The sequence below is a fragment of the Megachile rotundata genome, chromosome 11 (genome assembly GCF_050947335.1).
Source record: "Megachile rotundata isolate GNS110a chromosome 11, iyMegRotu1, whole genome shotgun sequence".
In the NCBI taxonomy this organism is placed as follows: Eukaryota; Metazoa; Arthropoda; class Insecta; order Hymenoptera; family Megachilidae; genus Megachile; species Megachile rotundata.
In genome coordinates, this window is record NC_134993.1 from 14,385,853 (window position 1) to 14,408,803 (window position 22,951).

A 22,951-nucleotide genomic window follows, 5' to 3' on the forward strand; every position below is an offset into this window, starting at 1 on the left:
ATTTTTCATGGACACGTTCCACTTGTTTTATCCTGCATCCCCTTCCCGTACTTTCACGAGTCTGACTCGTGACGCACTTACAGCTCAAACCTTATTGGAATTTTGAATACTCTTCAACTTGAAATTTAGGTCCAACTATAAGTTGCATTATCAAGGTGAATATAAAATAGTTACATACTATTAATAGTTAATTAACAAATAGTTAATTTTGTTTGTTCGTTTTAATGTTATAGCCCTGAATAGACTTGACTGACGCATCTGTTAACACTAAAACTACCAAACCGTTCAAATGACCGCTCCACAAAGTACATATTTTGGTAAAGTACATTCCTTGAAATCAGCATTGATTTTCATCAAGGTAAAGAATAAATGTGTGTACTAATTTATGTTTCGTCGTTTGTTCATTTATTTTTTAACTTCAATTTGAGTGCACATTATATGTCGGTAGGTTTAGTGTTAAACAAATGGCACGGTAAGGGTTCAACTTACAGCGTGATGTTTCATAAATTACTGCATAAATCTTTCTGTATAACTCGTAACATGTAAACGTATCCAAAAAGACTTTGATACGTGAAATTACGGAAATTTGGAATTAGGGAACATCTCTGTACACTTTTCATTCCCCGCAAAATAAAGTACGGGCCGAGCTAATATTTCCGACGGTGTCTAGCGATAAATAACGAAAAAACTTCCTTTTTTTCGCGAAAAAATAAATGCCGGTTATCCAGCCGGAAGCAGTGTATTTCGCGATTGTAGGGTCGAGGCGAATAGACGGGACAAATAGAGGTAAAGAAGAAACGTGCTGCGACTGAATAAACCTCGTGTTGCCAGGATATAAGGCTTGTCAGCTATTTTCGCTGGAAAATAAACGCTACGATCTTTTGTTTAGCGAAAATCGGCGAAGTCAGCGAGCCGCGGAAAAGTCGTAACGTGGCTAATTTTTCGATCTGTTGTTAAACGTTTATTTTGGAAAACTGTAACTTCGAACTGGGCTGATACACCGCTGGGCTGACACAACGTTAACATAGATTTCTTTATGTCGGAATCGCTTTAAACCTTGTCACAGCTGCTTGGACTCGTGTCATGAAACCTTCTATAGCTAACTTCAGTTTTGCAAAAAGGAAGTCATATGGAGATAAGTCAGGATTTGGAGGACGTTGGAGCACGCAGACTTCTTCGCCAAAAATTCACGAACAGACAGTTCACATGGTGCGTTATCGTGCAACGGAAACCAACTTCCCGAAGTTCGATATTCGGACCCCACACGAACGATCCTCTTCCACAAATGTTCCACAACACCCAGATAATATTCGCCATTAACATTTTGTCCCTGTGGAACGAATTCCCGAAGTATAATTCCTTTAGAATCGTAAAAGCGAATTAACATCGTCTTCTCGAGGGACTTCTGGAATCGCAATTTTTTGATTTTGGAGAGCCTGGAGATTTCCACGCAGCACTTTGGCGCCTTGTTCGAGGTTCATACTTGAAGCACCGAGTCTCGTCACTAGTTACAATTGATTCCAATGTACAGTTTCTGGCTTTGATAAGATCTCGCAATATTCAACGCGAGCAATTTGTCGCGCTTGCCCGTGATTTTGTGACACGGTGACGAAAGGTTCTGTCGCGTTAAACGCTATAAGTTTACAATCCGTTGCTCGATTCCAATAATTGCTGTGTTTTGTAGGAGAGGTATACTTTCAGATAACATTGTTTTAATAGATGGTGCTAGTTTTCCTTAAATTCAAAAAGTGTGTAGTGTAGTTCACACGTAAAAGAATCAAAGCTGATCTAATTAGAATCGATAGGGGTATCGAAGAGTTTCGGCAAGATCAATCGAACGAGGAGACACCATCGAACTACCATGTACACAATTCGACAGGTTTCAATATCTTGAGTCAATACTTTGAGACCTGCAGCTTGTTATGCATGATTCGAGATCTTTATCGGCATCTCGTAGCTCGTTGAACCCATCAACAGTCGTACATCCAATCTGTCGATTCCTTTCTTGTCTTCGAATCCAGTTTCCCCAGATCTATTTGCAAGAGAGATGTACCTATCGAGGAAGCCAATAGAGGATGCCGTGCGATCAGTGGCCTATCAAGCGAAGTGCTTTTGCGGCTTCTCGCTGAAAAAGAAAATCATTCCCGGGAACGTTTGATCGTCGAGAGCTTTGCCCTTGCGGAAACGTCTTGGATCGTTTGGCTTCGATTCTTGCGCAATTACGTAAAACACGGACGCAAATTAATCCTGTACCATTTCTAGTCAGAGTTGATTGAGTTTCGAGGAAACGCAGGCATCTACTGAGTCTAGCTACAGTTGCGCTTCGAGAGAAATTATATTTTGCACGAGAAGATATTTCGTAGGAGAAGATATTTTGTAGACGTCATTTGAGGGAGTCTGTCGAGGAGTTTGTTGAGATATGAAGCTGAATTTCAAGAGAAGCGATATCTAAGGAATCTGTTCATCAAGGTACAAAGTTGAATTTCAAGAAAAATTACATTTTGTAGTCATCATTTAAAGGAGTCTGTTTGTCGAGGTGTAAAATTGAATTTCAAGAGAGGTGACATTTAAAGGAATCTGTTCATCAAGGTATGAAGTTGAATTTCAGGAGAAGTGACACGTTTAATAGTTATCATATAGGAGAGTCTGTTCGCTGAGGTACAAAGTTGTATTTCAAGAGAAGTGATATACTTAATAGGGAGTCTGTTCGTTGAGGTACAAAGTTGAATTTCAAGAGAAGTGACACATTTAATAGTCACCATATAAGGGAGTCTCTTCATTGAGATCCAAAATTGAATTTCAATAAAAGTGTCACATTTATTATTCATCATATAAGACAGTCTGTTTCTTGAGGTACAAAGTTGAATTTCAAGAACAGCAAAACATTTAATAGTCCTCATATAAGGGCATCTGTTTATCAAGACACATAATTGAATTTAAAAAAAAGTGGCACATTTAATAGTCATCATATAAGACAGTCTGTTTCTTGAGGTACAAAGTTGAATTTCAAAAAGAGTGTCACATTTATTATTCATCATATAAGACAGTCTGTTTGTTGAGGTACAAAGTTGAACTTCAAGAACAGCAAAACATTTAATAATCCTCATATAAGAGAATTTGTTTATCAAGGCACATAATTGAATTTCAAAAAAAGGGTCACATTTATTATTCATCATATAAGACAGTCTGTTTCTTGAGGCACAAAGTTGAATTTCAAAAAAAATGTCACATTTATTATTCATCATATAAGACAGTCTGTTTGTTGAGGTACAAAGTTGAATTTCAAGAACAGCAAAACATTTAATAGTCCTCATATAAGGGCATCTGTTTATCAAGACACATAATTGAATTTCATAAAAAGAAGTAGTTTGTAGTAATCATATAAAGGAGTCTGTTTGTCAAGGTGCAAAGTAGAGTTTCATTATAATCTTGTGTCATCATAGACGTCAGTGATTCACGCTGGAAATTCATAGTTTTGGAGTCTGCGGAATATTCCGGTCGTTTATCGGCAGACTAGACAGCCAGCGGCGAAAGTAGAATTCAGAGATCATTTTTTCCCCCTGGTTTGAAACATCCAAGCCCCAGGCAACGAATGCACCAGCGAACGCACGAGGATCGACGCGACGCAAAAAGAAGATGGAAATAAAGTAGAAAGATGGATAAACGAGACCAAGTGTGACTGGTGGATGGGGGACAAAACCCTGTGGGTCTGCGATGCTCATTTCGAAAACCGTGCTTTTATGTCGCGGCATGGAGGAATTTCAATTGAAATCGCGCGATTTTGTATCGAAAATCTTTGCACGAAGAATTTTCCTATTCGAAATAATTTTTAATTCTGTTCGTTAATCGCTGATTACGTCGCGAAAGACGCGACGGGCCTTTCAGTAGTTTCTTTGACGACTTTCGATGAATTACTATTGAACGAGGACGTCAAAGAACGCTCGAGGCGTTTTTTACAGGAAACCCATTACCAGGTAATGGATTTCCGGGTAAAACTCGAACGAGTGTCAAAGTTACGACTTACAACCAAGTGCTCAGTCGATTGATTTATAATTCTTTGAAGAGAAAGCTCCTGGGAAATCGAGGGAATTTTCGAACTTCACAATCGTTTATATTTCGTGCTCGTTAAAGAAAGAATTCCGAATAGTACTTGAAAGATAATGCTTTGAATATATTACGGTAACAAGCGAGCAGATACGACGCTTACCGAACAAATACGACGCTCGCCGAGCAAGTACGACGCTCACCGAACTGTTTCTTTACAGATACGTCGATACTGTTTAATCGAAAATTGAAATTATTCGAAAAGAGAGAGAAACAATATTTATTACGAAGAGGGTTGATAAAGGAAACGAGGGGGAAGATGGGCGAGTTCTCATTGAAAGCGATACTCTCGCGACTCGTCCTCTGCGTCTGAAAGGCGTCGAGCACTCGACGCCGGCGTCGCATTGCGCGTCGCAAATTGTGCGCAGTTGCGAGCACGAAAATCTACCCCCTTAGTCACAAAGGGACTACCTTCTCTCGCCGCTTCCTTTCCCACCTTTCATGGTGTCCTCCAACGAGTATCCACCGTGTAACGATCACAATTTTTCTCGAAATCACATTTTTTTCCGCGGGGAATATTTTTCCCTTTTTTTTCGGGATAGCTAACAGGATTCCACTTTGACTCGTTGCAAGTTAAATCCGTTGCGAGTCAGTTGTCACAGAGTAAACTGACTGCGATGGATTTAAATATATTTCCATAAAAATGCATTTTTCCTCTTTTTGCTTCTGCCTTTTAACTCGTTACTGCGATACTTTTATTGCGGATTTCGTCGATACCAGCTAATTTCTGGATGCTCTTTTTATTCAAATTTATCATTATTTTGTGAGTAATGATACTGTTAGAATTATGCTGTGATCGACGACAGCTTAATTGGATGTTAAGAGAAATATAAATAATATTACAACAAACTGTTAACGATTTAACGATGGCAAATATACGATAAGGAATGACATTTTATGACAGAGCTTTATATAAATTAACTATGTAACAGCTTTTTGTTAATCGATTTATGAACGTGCGATAATTTGTTGTATTCTCAAAAGATACTTTATAATATTCTCTCCGTAGATGTTAAAAAGATCTCTACCGTAAATGTTAAAATTCTATCCCCACTACTGGAGGGATCCCCCTCGAAATCAGTGAAGAATGACACACGATCAGTCGCCAAAACGACGAGGATCGAATATCGGTGAGACACATACAAGCAAAGTAAAAGATTGCAACTTTCTTATTTCTTACTATTTTTCATGAAACTTTTACTGTCGTATTTGTCTAGTTTTCCTGATTAAAACGACACCAAACACGATATAATTACGTTAACAATTGCGTGTGTAACGAGTGATTCAAGTTTTCAACATAAAAGAGGACGGCGAATGGAAAAGAAAGAGAGGCAGAAGGTTAAAGCGTTCGGCAAACACGAAAGACTCGTGCGTGTTCTGTCTTTTAAATTAAAAAATCAAAATTCTTTATTTTTGCTTTCTCGTCAATGGAACTTTTACCATCTTTGTCTCGTTTTTCTGATTAAAATGACACCAAACACGGTACGATTACGATCGTAATTACTTATGTAACAAGCCATAAAAGTTTCGGGCTTTCACACTTACGGCAAACTTTACATTTACGGCAGAGATACGAATTCCTCCTAACGGCTTGCTGTACAAGTAATTATGATTTTAATTATACCGTGTTTGGTAGCATTTTAATCAGAAAAACGTGACGAATACGATAATCAAAGTTTCATTGACGAAAAAGCAAAAATAAAGAATTTTGATTTTTGAATTTAAAAGACAACACGCACGAGTCTTTCACGTTTGCCTCAGTCCCTCTTTGTCTTTTGTGTTGCTGTCTTTTTCTATGTCCGTCTCATTACAAAGAATGTAGTACCTATTATATAAATGTTACTTTTACTGTAACATTATTATATAAATGTTACTTTTACTGTAACTTATTATATAAATATTATTATATAAAATATTAATAAATATAATATTATTATATATAAATATATATATATTATTATATATAAATATAATATTATTATACATAAATATTATTATATAACTTATTATATAAATGTTACTTTTACTGTAACTGTTACTTTTACTGTTACAGTAAAAGTAACATTTATATAATACAAATATATAATTGTTACTTTTACTGTAACATTTAAATGTTACTTTTTCTGTAACATTTATATAATACTGAATGATACTTTTACTGTAATGATTTACTGTAATGATACTTTATTACTTATCCTATAAGTCAGTGACGTGTTCAGTAATGTAGAAGTTTCGGCGATAAATACGATTAGAAAAATTTGTCGAAAGGATTACACAGCTCGGTAAAGATCGGTTGGTTACCCCGGAGACAAGGGAGCCGACGAGAAAAGGATCCCCTAGAACGAGCTTACCATCCCCGTTGAATAAACGGCACACGGCCGTATGCAGCTGCATTTAAGCGAACGAGGCACCAATATGCCACGGCCTGGCTGTTTTATCCCGTAATGGCGCGAGGCAGCTTTTGTGCGCACGCAAGAACGAGCACCACCTTCAATTTCTGCCTCCTATATACCTTTCACTCGTTTCTCCGTCTATGGCCTCGTTCGTTCCCCGACTTATAGATTCAGCTGGTTCTCCATTGCAAACGAGAAAACTTGCCGCGTCCGTTTTCGATGGAGAACCTGTCGTGAAAAGAGAAAAAGGAAGGGGAAGAAAGTGCTCGGCACGAGTGGCTTCGTTTCAGCTAGCGCCTCGTAAACGGGGCATAAATTTATCCTCTGGAATATCGATGTATCGATGCACGCGTGAACGTAACTCTGATTATTATTCTGTCGATAAACGCTGTATACCGAAGAACCAAAATTATTTTAACTAACGGAGCTTTTTAAATTTAAGGAAAACTGGCGCCATCTGGTAAAATAATATTTTAGCTGAAGACGGTATACCTCCCCTACAAAACGCAATAATTATTATAGGAATCGAGCAACGAATTGTAAATTTATAAAGTTTAATACGACAGAAAAAAATTAATTAAAATAATTATTTTTATTTAAAAAGTCCCGTCATCTTTCCGACATGTTAAAGCTTCAACGCGAGAGTCTATGATTTTAAGTGATTAAAATAATCCATATTACGCCTAACTAAACACGTAGGAAAGAGGGTTTGAAATTCTGAAAGGATGGGTTTGACCCGAATGGTGGCTGGCTCCTCGCCAGCTTCCTGTGTCCGCGCACTCGGCATCGAGGCCTTTATTTATATTTTTCCAGCGGTCACGATATCAATTTCCAGCCCCGATTAATTAATCGCTTGCCAGCTGGTTGCGTCGCGCCCATTCGTTCTCCGTGAAAGAGGCCGGCAAAATGTTTACTCGAAATTTTTATCGTTGGAGAATTCAATTTGCGGAGGGTGTAAACAAAAGGCGATAAAAAAGTAAACGAATAACTTGTTCATCGCTGTTAATTGCTACTTTTATCCAACGTTTAAATTGTTTGATCGAATACGCTGTTATCTTTACACGTTCCTTCGTTTTGGCGACGCGTCTCGTAAATCGGTTCAAATTTTCGCGCGCTGGCGGACGCCAATCAGAGCGCGTGTACGAAATCGACGCGCGCACGGTTTCAGTACGCGTCTCCACCTCGCGATTCATCTTTCGTTTAATTTTTCGTTGAAGAAAACTGAATTGAATTCGAATAACTGTGTGAATAAATTCAAAGTGAACATGGAGAACGAAATTACCTGGGATGACCCACAATTTATGAATTTTCTAGAGAGCTGTCTACGAGTGGAGACTGAATCCATGAAGAACACGCTATCTGGTAAATTAATTCTTTTCTACAGCTTTCATTTTTGGGAGAAGTTTATTAAGATAAGTTTGTTAAATTTTATCTTTGCAAGATCTGAAAGGGGAAATAAAGGAATTCAAGACTAGAATTCAAAATCAGCTGCAAGCCAGGAGGGAACTGAAGAACAAAACGAAAAATATTCAAGAGAACTATTCGGCCTTGACTGCAGCTTTGAACAAGTAATTTTTAAACAATTTTATGCTTGTGATCGTAAAATGTGATTGTAAAACTACAAGTTATGTTATTAACAGGCAAAGAAAGTACCTTAACGAAACTTCCGAGAGAATCGAGTTAATGAAACTGAACCTGGACACCGACTACAAAGTCAAGAAACTAGAATGCGATCAGTTCGAAAAGATTTGTGCCGAATACGAGAAAACGTGGCAGGAGTATTACGTAACTACGAAATAAAAAGTTCGATAAACCGTAAAGATCTGTTAATTGAATTGTTTTTCGATACAGGCGAAATACGAAGACTTCCCGTTGGCCAAGAAAAGAAAAGAGGCGAAGATACGATCGGAGAAGCTCCGTATCGACAAAATGGTGATCGAGTACAAACTCAACGAGCTGGAGAAGACACGGAAGCTGAATCAGCAGGTCAAATGGTTAAGAATGCGCGTCAAAATAGTGGAGTTTGCGCGCGCTGTTTCAAACGGGTCGAAACTGGAAGAATCGTTGAGGAACTCGTACAAAAGCATCAGGGACTGCAAAGAGGAGCTGATCGTCGTAAACGCGGAGGTTTTTTAAATTTCCCTCCCGCTCTCTGCGAGTGTCTGTATTCTTTTCTTTGTAGCTAGAGGTCCAGACGAGGAAGCGGGAGGAGGAGAAACGCAATCGTGCGCTGAAGATGCTGGAGATGCCTCCGCCGACGATTAATTTCTCTCACATACGCTCGATTTATGGTCGCAGACTGAGAACGAATTTCTCAGAGAACTGTGAAAAGAATTACGAAAATTCTTTAGGTGAACAAACAGTTAACACTTGATCGATCGTTCACTTTGTTACAAATCTTTATGTAAGATTTGTAACAATCATTATAAGATGATAAGTATGTTTCGTTTTAGACTCCATATCGGTGGACACCGTGATGCTAGAAGAAATGTGCACTACAGAGGAAATGCTATCCGAACACGCGTACGGTTTGAACGTCGAGAACGAAGCAGATCCGGATGAAGAGAAAGTAGCCGACATGGAGGAAAACGACGAGCAGATCGATGCCGAAATGGAACAAGAACCTCTGAACGTTTCCAAAGATAAGCAAACAGTTCAACGAAGCGAGGATCTGGAGGTTCCGCTGGCGAAGAGAATGAAGCTGATCCCGGAGGCGTCACCAGCTAGCAAGCCGAAAATCGTTCGAGCAGAAAGAAGTCAGCTTGAGACTTCTGGTCCACGGATCATCGGGGTGGAGACTATCCGGTCTCCGATGGGGAAAAACCTTAATCCGGCCAGTATGTTTCAAGCCTGCCATGGTTACCATTAACCCTTTGCACTACAATACAGTATTCTCTCCGTAAATGTTACAACTCCGTAAATATTACAACGGTCTTGATTGTAACATTTATGGAATAGGTACTACATTCTTTGTAATGAGACGGACATAGAAAAAGACAAAGAGGGACTGAGGCAAACGTGAAAGACTCGTGCGTGTTCTGTCTTTTAAATTCGAAAATCAAAATTCTTTATTTTTGCTTTTTCGTCAATGAAACTTTGATTATCGTATTCGTCTCGTTTCTCTGATTAAAATGCTACCAAACACGGTATAATTAAAATCATAATTACTTGTATAGCAAGCCGTTAGGAGGAATTCGTATCTCTGCCGTAAATGTGAAGTTTGCCGTAAGTGTGAAAGCCCGAAACTTTTATGGCTTGTTACATAAGTAATTACGATCGTAATCGTACCGTGTTTGGTGTCATTTTAATCAGAAAAACGAGACAAAGATGGTAAAAGTTCCATTGACGAGAAAGCAAAAATAAAGAATTTTGATTTTTTAATTTAAAAGACAGAACACGCACGAGTCTTTCGTGTTTGCCGAACGCTTCAACCTTCTGCCTCTCTTTCTTTTCCATTCGCCGTCCTCTTTTATGTTAAAAACTTGAATCACTCGTTACACACGCAATTGTTAACGTAATTATATCGTGTTTGGTGTCGTTTTAATCAGGAAAACTAGACAAATACGACAGTAAAAGTTTCATGTAAAAATAGTAAGAAATAAGAAAGTTGCAATCTTTTACTTTGCTTGTATGTGTCTCACCGATATTCGATCCTCGTCGTTTCGGCGACTGATCGTGTGTCATTCTTCACTGATTTCGAGGGGGATCCCTCCAGAAGTGGGGGTAGAATTTTAACATTTATGGTAGAGATCTTTTTAACATTTACAGAGAATAGTAATTAAATATTACAAATTACTGGTAGACTTTTCGACCGCCATATTGAACGCCGCGCATGCGCACTTCGCTTCGGTTTCTCTCTAGGTTTCCTAGTGTCGTTTGTTCCTTACTCTTACGTGTCACACTCGTGACGCACCTTGCAGTTCACACGCGATGAACCAGACTCACATGAATTTTGTGTTCAATCATAATTACAGTCTTCAAAATTGAGGATCGTTGAATACAAAGCTAACTTTTTAATTTTCTTTATTCGTCTTCACGTTGTAGCAATAATTACCTGCGAATGATGCAACTGCTAAAATTGTAGGTTAAGGGGAAACCTATTTCGTAGCCAAGAAAATTCGAACATACTATGGAACTGTATGGCAATTCTAATTTTTGTGTGGACGTTTCAGGCGGTTCACGAGGGAGTCAGTTGTCGCTCGCGTCGAAGAGTCGTTATGAGTCCCCAGCGAAGATCGATCAGAATAATCCGAATCCATCCAGTATGTTCACCCCTCGGCATTACGATTACTCCGACAGCAACTTCAGCTTCTGCGTGGACAATTCGGAGAACTTGAAAGGTATGATTCGAAAGTTGAATATGATAAGTTCTTCGATTAGATTTATCTGGTAACACGTACACATTCGACAGATGATCAAATCTCGCTGTACGGAGGGTCGGTGCGCGATCTGTGCGAGTGCTCCAACATCTCGACGCCATTACAGGAGGCCGAAATGGCGGACGTGGAGAAGGAGCGAGCCTCGACGAGCAAGAAGTCTTTCCCACGTAATTCCTTGTCTTTTGACAGCTTTTCGTTTACCGTTCATCTTGATTTTCTTGCAGAATTTGACTTCAGTAATATCATGAAAGGGAACTCCGGCCGAAAAACTCTTTTCTAAAGAAGATCAACGGCCATCGGCAATTACAGGAAGATGTATCGTGTAACCGAAAATAAAAATCGTACGAAAGGAAGCGAAGTTTCTTTCGCGGACGGCGATAAATCTCTTTTCTTGCGCTCGAAGAAGCTCGACGTCCGTATTCGTTCAACGTGCACAGGCTGAATAATATTCGAGCAGAATTACGCGAACCCGCTGTAATTTCCACTCTAGACCGTCGCTAAAAAGCGTCGGAGAAGTTAGGCTGCTTGCTTCCTCTCTAAGAAACCAGGCGGGGGAAAAGGGAAAAAAACGGACGAGAAAAAGAGAGAGCGTTCGTCAGCGGAGAAAGGGAGAGGAGCACTCAAACTAGATCCTTTAAAGCTCCCTTTTGCGAGCGGCTCTTTAAAAGACCATTGCGACGTTTAATCCTCCCTCTGAATATTTGTCAATTATTTAAGGAACGTGTATCGCTTTGTTAAAGATCACTTAACTCCTTCTTTCAAATAAAATAAAGATTAATTTGAATCGAGTCTCGGAACTTTCAATATACACATGTCAGAAAAAGAAATTAATTTTTTTTATTCAACATACATCCCTTCTGTGAACAATACACCGCTGGGCTCACACAATAATTGTTGAACGTAGCTCATCACATTTCTCTTGGATCTTATAAATAATTCAGATAAATAGATTTATTGAATTGTATATTTTCATTTATTTACTATTTATAATAAATGAAAAATGTCACATACTGTTACAATACATTTTACTGAGAACCCCTTTGATTCATTTTGTAAATGAAGAAGTTGATATGTAATAGAAATTAAGGAGTGACGCTAGTTTTCCTTACAAAAAAAAGTTCCCTTACCGTCATACAGAAGAGGATCGATTAACAGAAGCTCGTTAAGAGCGTATCGTAAGGCGTTAGAGCTTCCTGTTTACGAGTTCACCTTCATCGCTTTATCTCGCTCGAAATTGAAACTGGAACGAGCTGAAAGGGTTGAAACGACGAACAGACGGGTGCGAGCTCGGTGCGTTTTACGTACATATAACCAAGAAACGAGTTTTATTGCCGGCTGTGTATAGCGACGAGAGCTCGTTTCCTTAGGGAACCGTGAATTTCACTCGAGGGTCTAGTTCGCTTAATCCTCCCTGAGTCGCGAATATTAAGCCTGTGAGCAGCCCCGTTTGTAATCGCGACATTTTCTGCGGTCTACGGACCGGCTTCCTCGCCTGTACGGGATGTAGACAATACGAGAGACCGAGTTTATCTTCGTTTTAAGTGCATTTGCTATATCGCGTTGACTATTCAGATGCGTATGACACGTGCAATTGCACCGGGTTATAGATATTAGGTCTTTGCATATTGGATCTACTTTTGGATTTCAAGTATCTCACTTGTTTAATTAACCTTTCGCTCTACGAGCTCGTGACGCGCAGGTGGGACGTGATAAAGACTCGTTGAAATTTTTGGGTTAATTGTTATGTACAGAATTAGGGATCAAAGCGAAGAGCATCTCTAACTTTGTTCATCCTAACGTTGTAACAATTAATTGACTCTTAATAACCCAGACTCGTTGAAATTGAATTTTTGGGTTAATTATTATGTACACGATCGAGGATCAAAGTGAAGAGCATCTCTAATATTTGATACTTTGTTCATCTTAACGTTGTAACAATTAATTGACGTTTAATAACCCAGACTCGTTGAAATTGAATTTTTGGGTTGATTGTTATCTACACGATCGAGGATCAAAGCGAAGAGCATGTCTAATATTTTAATATTTATTCATTTTAACGTTGTAACAATTAATTGACGTTTAATAACCCAGACTCGTTGAAATTGAATTTTTGGGTTGATTGTTATGTACAAGATGGAGGATCAAAGTGAAGAGCATCTCTAATATTTAATCCTTTATTCATCTTAAAGTTGTAGCAATTAATTGACTCTTAATAACCCAGACTCGTTGAAACTGAATTTTTGGGTTGATTGTTATGTACACAATCGAGGATTAAAGTGAAGAGCATCTCTAATATTTTAACCTTCTTTATTTATTCTAACAATTAATTGACTTTTAATAACACCACTAGATACTTATATCTTGCGGTTAAAATCCTGGTGTTGTTAACCTAGCTCAGTTGTAACGACTTTGCATAGAACAGGCTCGAAACAGCATTTAATTCGAAATAGCATTAAACCTGGATATCGTCCCCCGTCGCTTTTAAGATAACAGTGAAATTTCCAAAGTGCTTATCTCGCAATCTCCTTTATTTCGATCGATCGGAAAAAAGTTTGCCGTAACTTCCCAATCGCTTTCGCTGTTTAAAGTTCTTGAACGACAACACGGATGAAACGGAGGGAGTCATTAATTTTTCCGACTGTTTTCCCTCGGAGCTTGCCTCGAACAAACAGGCAAATATTTTTCCTAACGCGACGCTCTTTACGAGACTTCCGGTTACCCTTTTCAAAAAGAAAGTCACAGGCTATCTCATTCGAAAGTGACCGTAACAAATCGGACAGAATAAATCAATGGATCAGAAATAAATCAGGAAAAATTAGAGCGTTTAGGATCAGACTACGTTTTTGCTCGATTTCCTGGGCGAACTACCCTATTTTATCACCGTCTGTCGATAGCAGGCAGTCTGAGTAAGGGAAACATCCCTGTCTTTCGAGTTCTGTCGTGGGTCCTCGTAAAACGTGCGCCGCGTTTTCCTAACGTATTCATTTTTCTCTTTCTAGATTTTACTTGTCGAATTACTATTCCTCTTTCATCTAGGATCTAAAGGTATAACACTAGACAAAGATATGAAGAATCAATTTAAATAATAAGAATCGGTGGAAGCATTTAGATACGGTGTTTCGAACTGCGCATGCGCGGAGAGTACAAACATGGCGGTCGGGGAAGCATAGTTTAACCTTTTCCTTGTTAAATTACTATTCCTCTTTAATCTAGGATTAAAGAGTAAGTATAATACTAGACACAAATCTAATTTAAGAGACGAAGAACCAATTTAAATAGTACGAATCGGTGGAAGCATTTAGATACGGTGTTTCGAACTGCGCATGCGCGGAGAGTACAAACATGGCGGTCGGGAAAGCATAGTTTAACCTTTTCCTTGTTAAATTACTATTCCTCTTTAATCTAGGATTAAAGAGTAAGTATAATACTAGACACAAAACTAATTTAAGAGACGAAGAACCAATTTAAATAGTACGAATCGGTGGAAGCATTTAGATACGGTGTTTCGAACTGCGCATGCGCGGAGAGTACAAACATGGCGGTCGGGAAAGCATAGTTTAACCTTTTCCTTGTTAAATTACTATTCCTCTTTAATCTAGGATTAAAGAGTAAGTATAATACTAGACACAAAACTAATTTAAGAGACGAAGAACCAATTTAAATAGTACGAATCGGTGGAAGCATTTAGATACGGTGTTTCGAACTGCGCATGCGCGGAGGGTACAAACATGGCGGTCGGGAAGCACAGTTTAAACTTGTACACCTCTAATTTATTTATAATATTTCATCACTTCTGTGTGATTCATTCATCTGTTTCTTGTGTTTTTCATTTTCTTATAAGTTGCTAATAATCATTTCTGTAATGTACATATAATGTATATTAATTTATTTAAATGTATAATGTAATGTAATGTAATGTAATGTAATGTAATGTAAAGTAATGTAATGTAATGTAATGTAATGTAAAGTAATGTAAAGTAATGTAATGTAATGTAATGTAATGTAATGTAATGTAATGTAATGTAATATAATGTAATGTATATTTCTAAAATATATTTTGTACAGTAATCGTCGTACTTCTTTTCCACCTGCATTCGAAAGGCGCTAAAAGAGTTCTGAAGAGTATCTTACCAAATGCAATGACACGTTATGAAGTGGTAGAATCTGATCGGTAAAATCGGTAGAGGCGCAGCGACCACTAATTGCAGAGCGTAAAACGGCGAATAAAAGCGAAAGATCGGGGGCAGGGTCTCTAACGAAGTAGAAACAGTTTCGAGACGACAATCACGAGACAGCCTTTCAAACAGCTCGAATCGTGGCCCGGCAGGAACAATGAGCAAGAGGATCGGTTACCGCATTCAAGTCGACAATGAGCGGAGAGAAACGTTGGCGGCCTCGCCAAGCCGTATGGAAGAGGTCGAAAGAGGGCCATTCTTATCGTGAAAAGCGACGAATCTCCGACTAATTATTGTTTCGATTCGAAAAAGTCGAAGGTCGAGAGTTTTTCGTATTTAACGAAGTTGCATCATTGTCCGGAGTGCATTCAGTGCTTCGGTTGAAATTTTTCATAAATGATAATTGGAGTCGAGATATTTGTAAGAGGATCTTGTTCAATGCTTCTTTATATCTTTAGTTCGATTTTGGGTCAACTGGGTCTATAAGGACCCGAGTGTATTGATCGAATTGCCTTCGAACTTAGGAAATTTGTAAGAGTAAGATAATTGGAAAATCTGTATCAGAAGCAGGGATTGATAAACGGTGACATTCGATCTGCAGGACGCGTGTCTTGTGGTTCGACGTAAACGACGCCGGAAGCGAACAGACTCGATTCGAAATCGAGTTAGCTGCGAAGCTAGTTAATCCGAGGCTGAGGGGCGGGCTAAGTTTGATTGACGACGAAACTTTGGATAATTGATGCGCAACTTGTCGGATAGAATCAACTTATACTAGGGCGTTCACTTGACAGTCAAGTATATGGCCGTTCGAAAATTTGTTAAGCTACTAACACTAGGGAGAACTAGGGTAGACATCGGCAGATCAAATAGTCCAAGATAGTTACAAAGAAATTTTGTGCAAAACGAAATAATTCAACATGGACATACACATAAAACAAAAACACATTTCAATGTAGACATACACATAAAACAAACAAAAACACATTTCAACATAGACATACACATAAAACAAAAACATATTTAATACAAGGAAATGTCTCAAACGATTTTGGGAGGTGTACTAGCAAAGCAGCAACGTTTGAGGCAGTTGTCTTCGATTAGTAACGAAAGTAGCTTGAACGAGTAACTTGAACTTGAGGTACTAAGTTGAGATTTGACTAAGTTGAAGTTTGACCACAAGTTGCTCTTTGGTCTCAAACGATTTTGGGAGTCGTTCTAACTTAATCAAGTATTTAACTTGAACTTGAGTTATCAAGTTGAGGTTTGATCAAGTTGTTCTTTGGTCTCAAACGATTTTGGGAGTCGTTCTAACTTAAATATTTAACTTGAACTTGAGGTACCAAGTTGAGGTTTGATCAAGTTCCTCTTTGGTCTCAAACGATTTTGGGAGTCGTTCTAACTTAATCAAGTGTTTAACTTGAACTTGAGGTACCAAGTTGAGGTTCGATCAAGTTGTTCTTTGGTCTCAAACGATTTTGGGAGTCGTTCTAACTTAATCAAGTATTTAACTTGAACTTGAGGTATCAAGTTGAGGTTTGATCACGTTCCTCTTTGGTCTCAAACGATTTTGGGAGTCGTTCTAACTTAATCAAGTGTTTAACTTGAACTTGAGGTACCAAGTTGAGGTTTGATCAAGTTGCTCTTTGGTCTCAAACGATTTTGGGAGTCGTTCTAACTTAAACAAGTGTTTAACTTGAACTTGAGGTACCAAGTTGAGGTTCGATCAAGTTCCTCTTTGGTCTCAAATGATTTTGGGAGTCGTTCTAACTTAATCAAGTGTTTAACTTGAACTTGAGGTACCAAGTTGAGGTTTGATCAAGTTGCTCTTTGGTCTCAAACGATTTTGGGAGTCGTTCTAACTTAAACAAGTGTTTAACTTGAACTTGAGGTACCAAGTTGAGGTTCGATCAAGTTCCTCTTTGGTCTCAAATGATTTTGGGAGTCGTTCTAACTTAATCAAGTGTTTAACTTGAACTTGAGGTATCAAGTTGAGGTTTGATCAAGTTGCTCTTTGGTCTCAAATGATTTTGGGAGTTGTTCTAACTCAATCAAGTGTTTAACTTGAACTTGAGGTACCAAGTTGAGGTTCGATCAAGTTACTCTTTGCTCTCAAATAATTTTGGGAGTCGTTCTAACTTAATCAAGTATTTAACTTGAACTTGAGGTACCAAGTTGAGGTTTGAACAAGTTGTTCTTTGCTCTCAAACGATTTTGGGAGTCGTTCTAACTTAATCAAGTATTTAACTTGAACTTGAGGTACGAAGTTAAGATTTGATCAAGTTCCTCTTTGGTCTCAAATGATTTTGGGAGTTGTTCTAACTTAATCAAGTATTTAACTTGAACTTGAGGTACCAAGTTGAGGTTTCATCAAGTTACTCTTTGCTCTCAAATAATTTTGGGAGTCGTTCTAACTTAATCAAGTGTTTAACTTGAACTTGAGTTATCAAGTTGAGGTTTGATCAAGTTGTTCTTTGGTTTCAAACGATTTTGGGAGTCGTTCTAACTTAAACAAGTGTTTAACTTGAACTTGAGGTACCAAGTTGAGGTTTGATCAAGTTCCTCTTTGGTCTCAAACGATTTTGGGAGTCGTTCTAACTTAATCAAGTATTTAACTTGAACTTGAGGTACCAAGTTGAGGTTCGATCAAGTTGTTCTTTGGTCTCAAACGATTTTGGGAGTCGTTCTAACTTAATCAAGTGTTTAACTTGAACTTGAGGTACCAAGTTGAGGTTTGATCAAGTTGTTCTTTGGTCTCAAACGATTTAGGGAGTCGTTCTAACTTAATCAAGTGTTTAACTTGAACTTGAGGTACCAAGTTGAGGTTTGATCAAGTTCCTCTTTGGTCTCAAACGATTTTGGGAGTCGTTCTAACTTAATCAAGTGTTTAACTTGAACTTGAGGTATCAAGTTGAGGTTTGATCAAGTTGAGGTTTGACCAAGCTGCTCTCTATTTGGTCTCAAACGACTTTCAGAGGCATTTTAGTAAAATCTCAACGTTTGAGGCACTTGTCTTTGATTAGTAACGAAAGTAACAAGCGTGTAACTTGAACTAAAGTGTTAATAGTATCGAAAGTACTCACGAGAGCACTGACGAGGTTCATCGCTGCCGTCGCCGCAGTCGTCGTCCACGTTGCAGAGCTTGTTCAGGGCGATGCAGCGGCCGTTGCCGCATTGAAATTCGCTCTGTCGACAAGAAAGCACCGTCGTCGCCATGAGAACGCAGATGAAAACCGGCCAGTGCGTGTCTGAAACAGAGCAGCTTCGGTTAATGACCCGATAACTCTCGTCTCCTGTTTGCGATTCAAATCTTGCTGGAAAAATATGGCATTGTTTATGCGGGAAGCTACGGGAAGCAAACAACGCATTCGTCTTCATAGTTTCGCGAGAAACATCGCTTCTTTTTTCCCCCGAATCGATTTTCTTTGTTACATTGATTGACGACCGAGTGATTTATGTCTCTGAAGATTATCGTTACTTTATTGGAAAGTCGTAGCGAAACATTTGTTCGAAAGTTGTGTGGGTAATTAAATTTTGAGAGGTTACGCGATAGCATATTTTGTCTAGACAACAGTTTTTCGTGCAAAGTTACAGGGAACTAATATCGCTAACTTCTCGAATATAACATCGATCTCGAACTCGATCGAAGTTGCATCGTTACACCGCTCCGAGGAAAATTCACGGGAAACTTCGCCTTGTTCGCAAGCTGCTATTATGTACGGTATTCAGATTCAAATGGCATTCAACTTACGAGCCTACAGGCCTCGATTACAGCGAAGCACGATAGGATCGTATACGTGTTTTCCAAAAGAAAAGACTGGAATAAGAAACGGATATCAAAGCGTGGACGTTCTCCATAGAACGTTTCTCCGTCGAATTAATTCGATTAAAGAATTTGTAACGCAGTGTTTAGACACCGAAATGTTTCTAGCAAGAACCGATTTCTCGAGGGCCATTGATGGAGCACTTAGTAGTAAAAAAGGGGTAAAAGGCGAGGGACGAAAATCGAGAATTTCAGAGGCCAATTATTCGGTCCACTCGAACAGCACGCGGAAAATTAAACGGTTCGAGGACACTAGAAATAAATACTTCGCCCCTTTCGCGTCACCTACTCTTCGTTCGAGGGTGCTGGAAAATTACGAGTACCGGAGAGACTTTGAAAAAAAAGAAGAGGGAAACATTTCTGCCTACGTGTAATATATAGTCTTCCCGATTCAACTTTGCAGAGCTATTTTCATGGAAATCGGTCCCGGCAAATATCTTTCGGGAATCACCCCATATTTCATGCACGTATTAATTCTGCTCGAATATAAGAAACGCAGAGGCACAATTTCATCCACGGTTATCGCCATACAGCTATATCAACTATATTTTAAATTATAGTTGTTGTAAATGGAAATAATTCTACTCGAATAGAAGAAACGTAGAATTTCGAGATACAATTTCATGCGATATGGTTGAATGTGCTTCAATTTTGAGTTTGTCATATTCCAACGTCTGCTGTGTAATATTGCAGTGATTAGTTCTGACGCAGCTAACAATAGCTACTTCAGTGTCGCACCCAATTTACAGCTCCCTGTATCAATGGAAATGGAAAATTTTCTTGGAAACTCCGACATTAAATTACCGTGCCGTATTATGCGATACCGTAAAAGCAGACAAAAACCTCGAATTTTTAGACTTCGACCATTAAAACGCGGGAGCGTTGTTAGAACGTCTCGAGCAAGGATATTCGTTGTATTTTCGATACAGAATAGAGGTCGTTACGGCTAACGAGACGAATTTTAACTTCCCAGTGGAAATTCATACGCAAATTCTTTGTGTACGATAAAATTTCAATCTTGTTCGATCGAGAGAGTGTTTGAAACGCGTTCTTGCCGCTGAAAGGTCTGAAAAATCCGGATATTAAATCCGAGCGGCGACCAGAGGAGAAATAATTCAGGGAAAAGCTGAGCAGTAGAATTTCTGAGCGTTCGTTAATCCAGAAACGACTGCGATTAATGTAATAATGCGATCTGATGGCCCTTAACGCTTCCGCGACTTCCTGCCGGCTGGATCCATTATGAAATCTACGTATAATTTTCCGCGTACGTCGCGCGACAGAACGAGACGGAAGATTTTAATTACGGCATTGTTCCGCGGAATATAACAGGCCACGCTGACAGCCTGATGAATCCGTCGCGATGGAACCCCAGCCGAGATTCGCAAGGTAAGAAAGTAATGATCACGAAACGTCGATGATCCGTCGGAGAATTCGAAGCGTTCCAATATTTTTCCCCTCGGTTTTTCGATAGCTTCGAATATGTACATATTCTTTTATTTACGCCTGTGTCAGGCTCCGAACAGTTTCAATAGATCGAAGAATTTCTTGCCGAGAGTACTTAACGTTGCGACTCTCAGACACTTGGCCGTTGCTTGATCAATATCCGTGCAAAGAAATAGGTCGCTCTTATTTCCGGTCCCCGGTGATTTCGCTTCAAAGCTCGGCTTCGGAATATCTTTCGAAATCGCTGCCACTTTAAACCCTTATCTCGATAATCGAAATTTTATTAACACTTAAATACGGTCAAATGATCGTCCCACAAGTTTCTTATTTATAAGGCACACATTTTGTTAAAATTCCTTGGAATGAGCATTGATTTTCATGAAGATAAGGAATAGATGTGTGTACTAATTTATGTTTCGTTGTTTGTTTACACATTTTTTAACTTCATTTTTAATTTAAAATTAGTAGACATTATATGTAGATAGGTTTAATGTTAAAAGCATGAAATGAAAATTCAATTTTCATCGAAATTTGTCCTACGTGCACTTTCGTTCTTTGAGAAAGATCGATGAAGTAATTTGCTTGGAGCGGAGAAAAAAAATTCGTGTCAGCATCGCATTTTTCGGGATGTTTCTCGTTCCGCGAGAAGACGTGGCTCGCGATAAAAGCGTCAGGACGCTTTTCGTCACGGGCCACGGGACAAAAAGGGCTCGAAAGCAGGCCTGTATCTCTTCCAAAGCCCACGGGTCGGCGTTCTTTATCGTGGAAAACGACGACAAAAGCCGGCCAGAAGCCATCGTGAAATAGGAAAAAAGAGAGAAAAATGGGATCGAAAAACTTGCGAGGTTTTTACGTAGAATCGAGCGAGAAAAACAACCTTGCCTTGGTCGTTTTAACCTCTAAGGGGAAACGTCGATGACGTTTAAGACAACACCGTTATATCGCCATGGATGAAATTTTACCAGCGTGATATTCTACGTTTCTTATATTCGAGGAGAGTATGAATTCTTCACTGTGTACATTTAAGATACAGTGAATTCTCGTTACATTGTCACAGATGAAATTGTAACAGTGTGAGATTCTATGTTTTTTATATTCGAGAAGAGTATTAATTCGTTACTGTGTACATTTAAGACACAGCCAACCCTCGTTACATTGTCACAGATGGAATTATAGCAGTGTAAAATTTTACGTCTTTTTATATTCCAGTAGAATTAATTCGTCACTATACAATTTAAGATGCAGCCAACCCTCATTAATATGATATGATATAACATAATATGATACATGAAATATATAATATGATAATATGAAATTGTAACAATGTGAAATTCTACGTTTCTTATTTTCTAGACGAAAATTAATTCGTCACTGTAAACACCTAATACGTCAAGAGTGCGTCACAAGTGCGCATCACGAGTGTGTTAGAGGTGCGTCAAGGGTGCGTCAGATATGCATCTCGAGTGCATTCATGGATGTGATAGAGGTGCATCAAGAATGCGTCAAGAGTGCGTCAAGAGTACGACAAGGGTGTGTCAGGGTTGTGATAGAGGTGCGTCAGAGATGCGTCATGGGTGCGTCACGACTTCATCTCGAGTGTGCCATGAGTGCGTCATAAGTCTATCAAGAGTGCGTCAGAGATCCACCAAGAGTGCGTCATGGGTGCGTCATAAGTCCCTCAAGAGTGCGTCAGAGATCCACCAAGAGTGCGTCATGGGTGCGTCATAAGTCCCTCAAGAGTGCGTCATAGATCCATCAAGAGTGCGTCATGGGTGCGTCATAAGTCCCTCAAGGGTGCGTCATGGGTGCGTCAGATCCATCGAGGGTGCGTCAGAGATCTACCAAGAGTGCGTCATGGGTGCGTCAGAGATCCACCGAGGGTGCGTCAGAAATCCACCGAGAGTGCGTCATGGGTGCGTCAGAGATCCCCCAAGAGTGCGTCATGGGTGCGTTCGAGATCCACCAAGAGTGCGTCAGGTGCGAGACTCGTCAAACTAATGCAAAAGTTATAAAAACCGTCGACAAAATATATACACAGCAACTTTTTCGCACGAAACTAAAAACAGACACGTCGAAGCGACATTTTGTCGAATTTCCACGTAGGTAAATCGAATCGTAGGACAGTTTGCGAAACAGTCTAACGCGTTGTTTGAAAATCCGACGTTTCTCCGCGCAATACGGAGGTGAATTCGCGATAAAGAAACGTTCCGCGAATCGAAGACGTCGAATAGCCGCGAGTAATAAAGAGAAGATAAAAATAAAAGGTGGCCCCCAGGGGTAGTTCGATACAGACCCTTCTCGAAGACGCCGCGAAAGAGAATTCTTGTTACGATCGCCTCCGGCTTCCTTTTCGAAACTTTCCACTTCCTTTGAAAACCGGTGTCGCTCGGAAGCGCACGAAAAACGCAGAAATTCGATCGCCCGCGGGATCCCTCGCGGTTACCGTTCTACTCGGAGAAAGAAAAGCGATACGCGTGTTCTATGATTCGTTTATCGCCAGAGTGGATTTCTCGGGATCGATAGAAAAGTCTGCGAAGAGGTGGCAATTGTCTCGGGTTCGAATCGAATCCCTTAAACCCCGATATCGGATAGTTTAGATGGAAAATTCCAGATGGAAAATAAATAAATCCGCAGAGA

General features: G+C 39.4%; 2 protein-coding genes across 5 annotated transcripts in view; one reads left to right on the forward strand and one right to left on the reverse strand.

The window, feature by feature from the left end:
• LOC100876498 (uncharacterized) overlaps nt 1-22,951 on the reverse strand; it is a 118,565-nt gene that overhangs the window by 18,879 nt on the left and 76,735 nt on the right. For all 4 annotated transcript variants that reach the window (XM_076536937.1, XM_076536936.1, XM_012298984.2 and 1 more), the window contains one exon: nt 18,132-18,296. In XM_076536937.1, coding sequence (XP_076393052.1) covers nt 18,132-18,296 — 165 coding nt within the window. The remainder of the gene's footprint in view (nt 1-18,131; nt 18,297-22,951) is intronic.
• Nucleotides 7,685-11,791, forward strand: LOC143265401 (uncharacterized). Its single transcript, XM_076537229.1, has 9 exons — nt 7,685-7,859; nt 7,939-8,065; nt 8,138-8,282; nt 8,349-8,624; nt 8,680-8,848; nt 8,951-9,334; nt 10,670-10,837; nt 10,909-11,043; nt 11,101-11,791. The coding sequence occupies exons 1-9, from the start codon at nt 7,763-7,765 to the stop codon at nt 11,154-11,156; spliced, it is 1,557 nt and encodes a 518-aa protein (XP_076393344.1). The 5' UTR covers nt 7,685-7,762; the 3' UTR covers nt 11,157-11,791.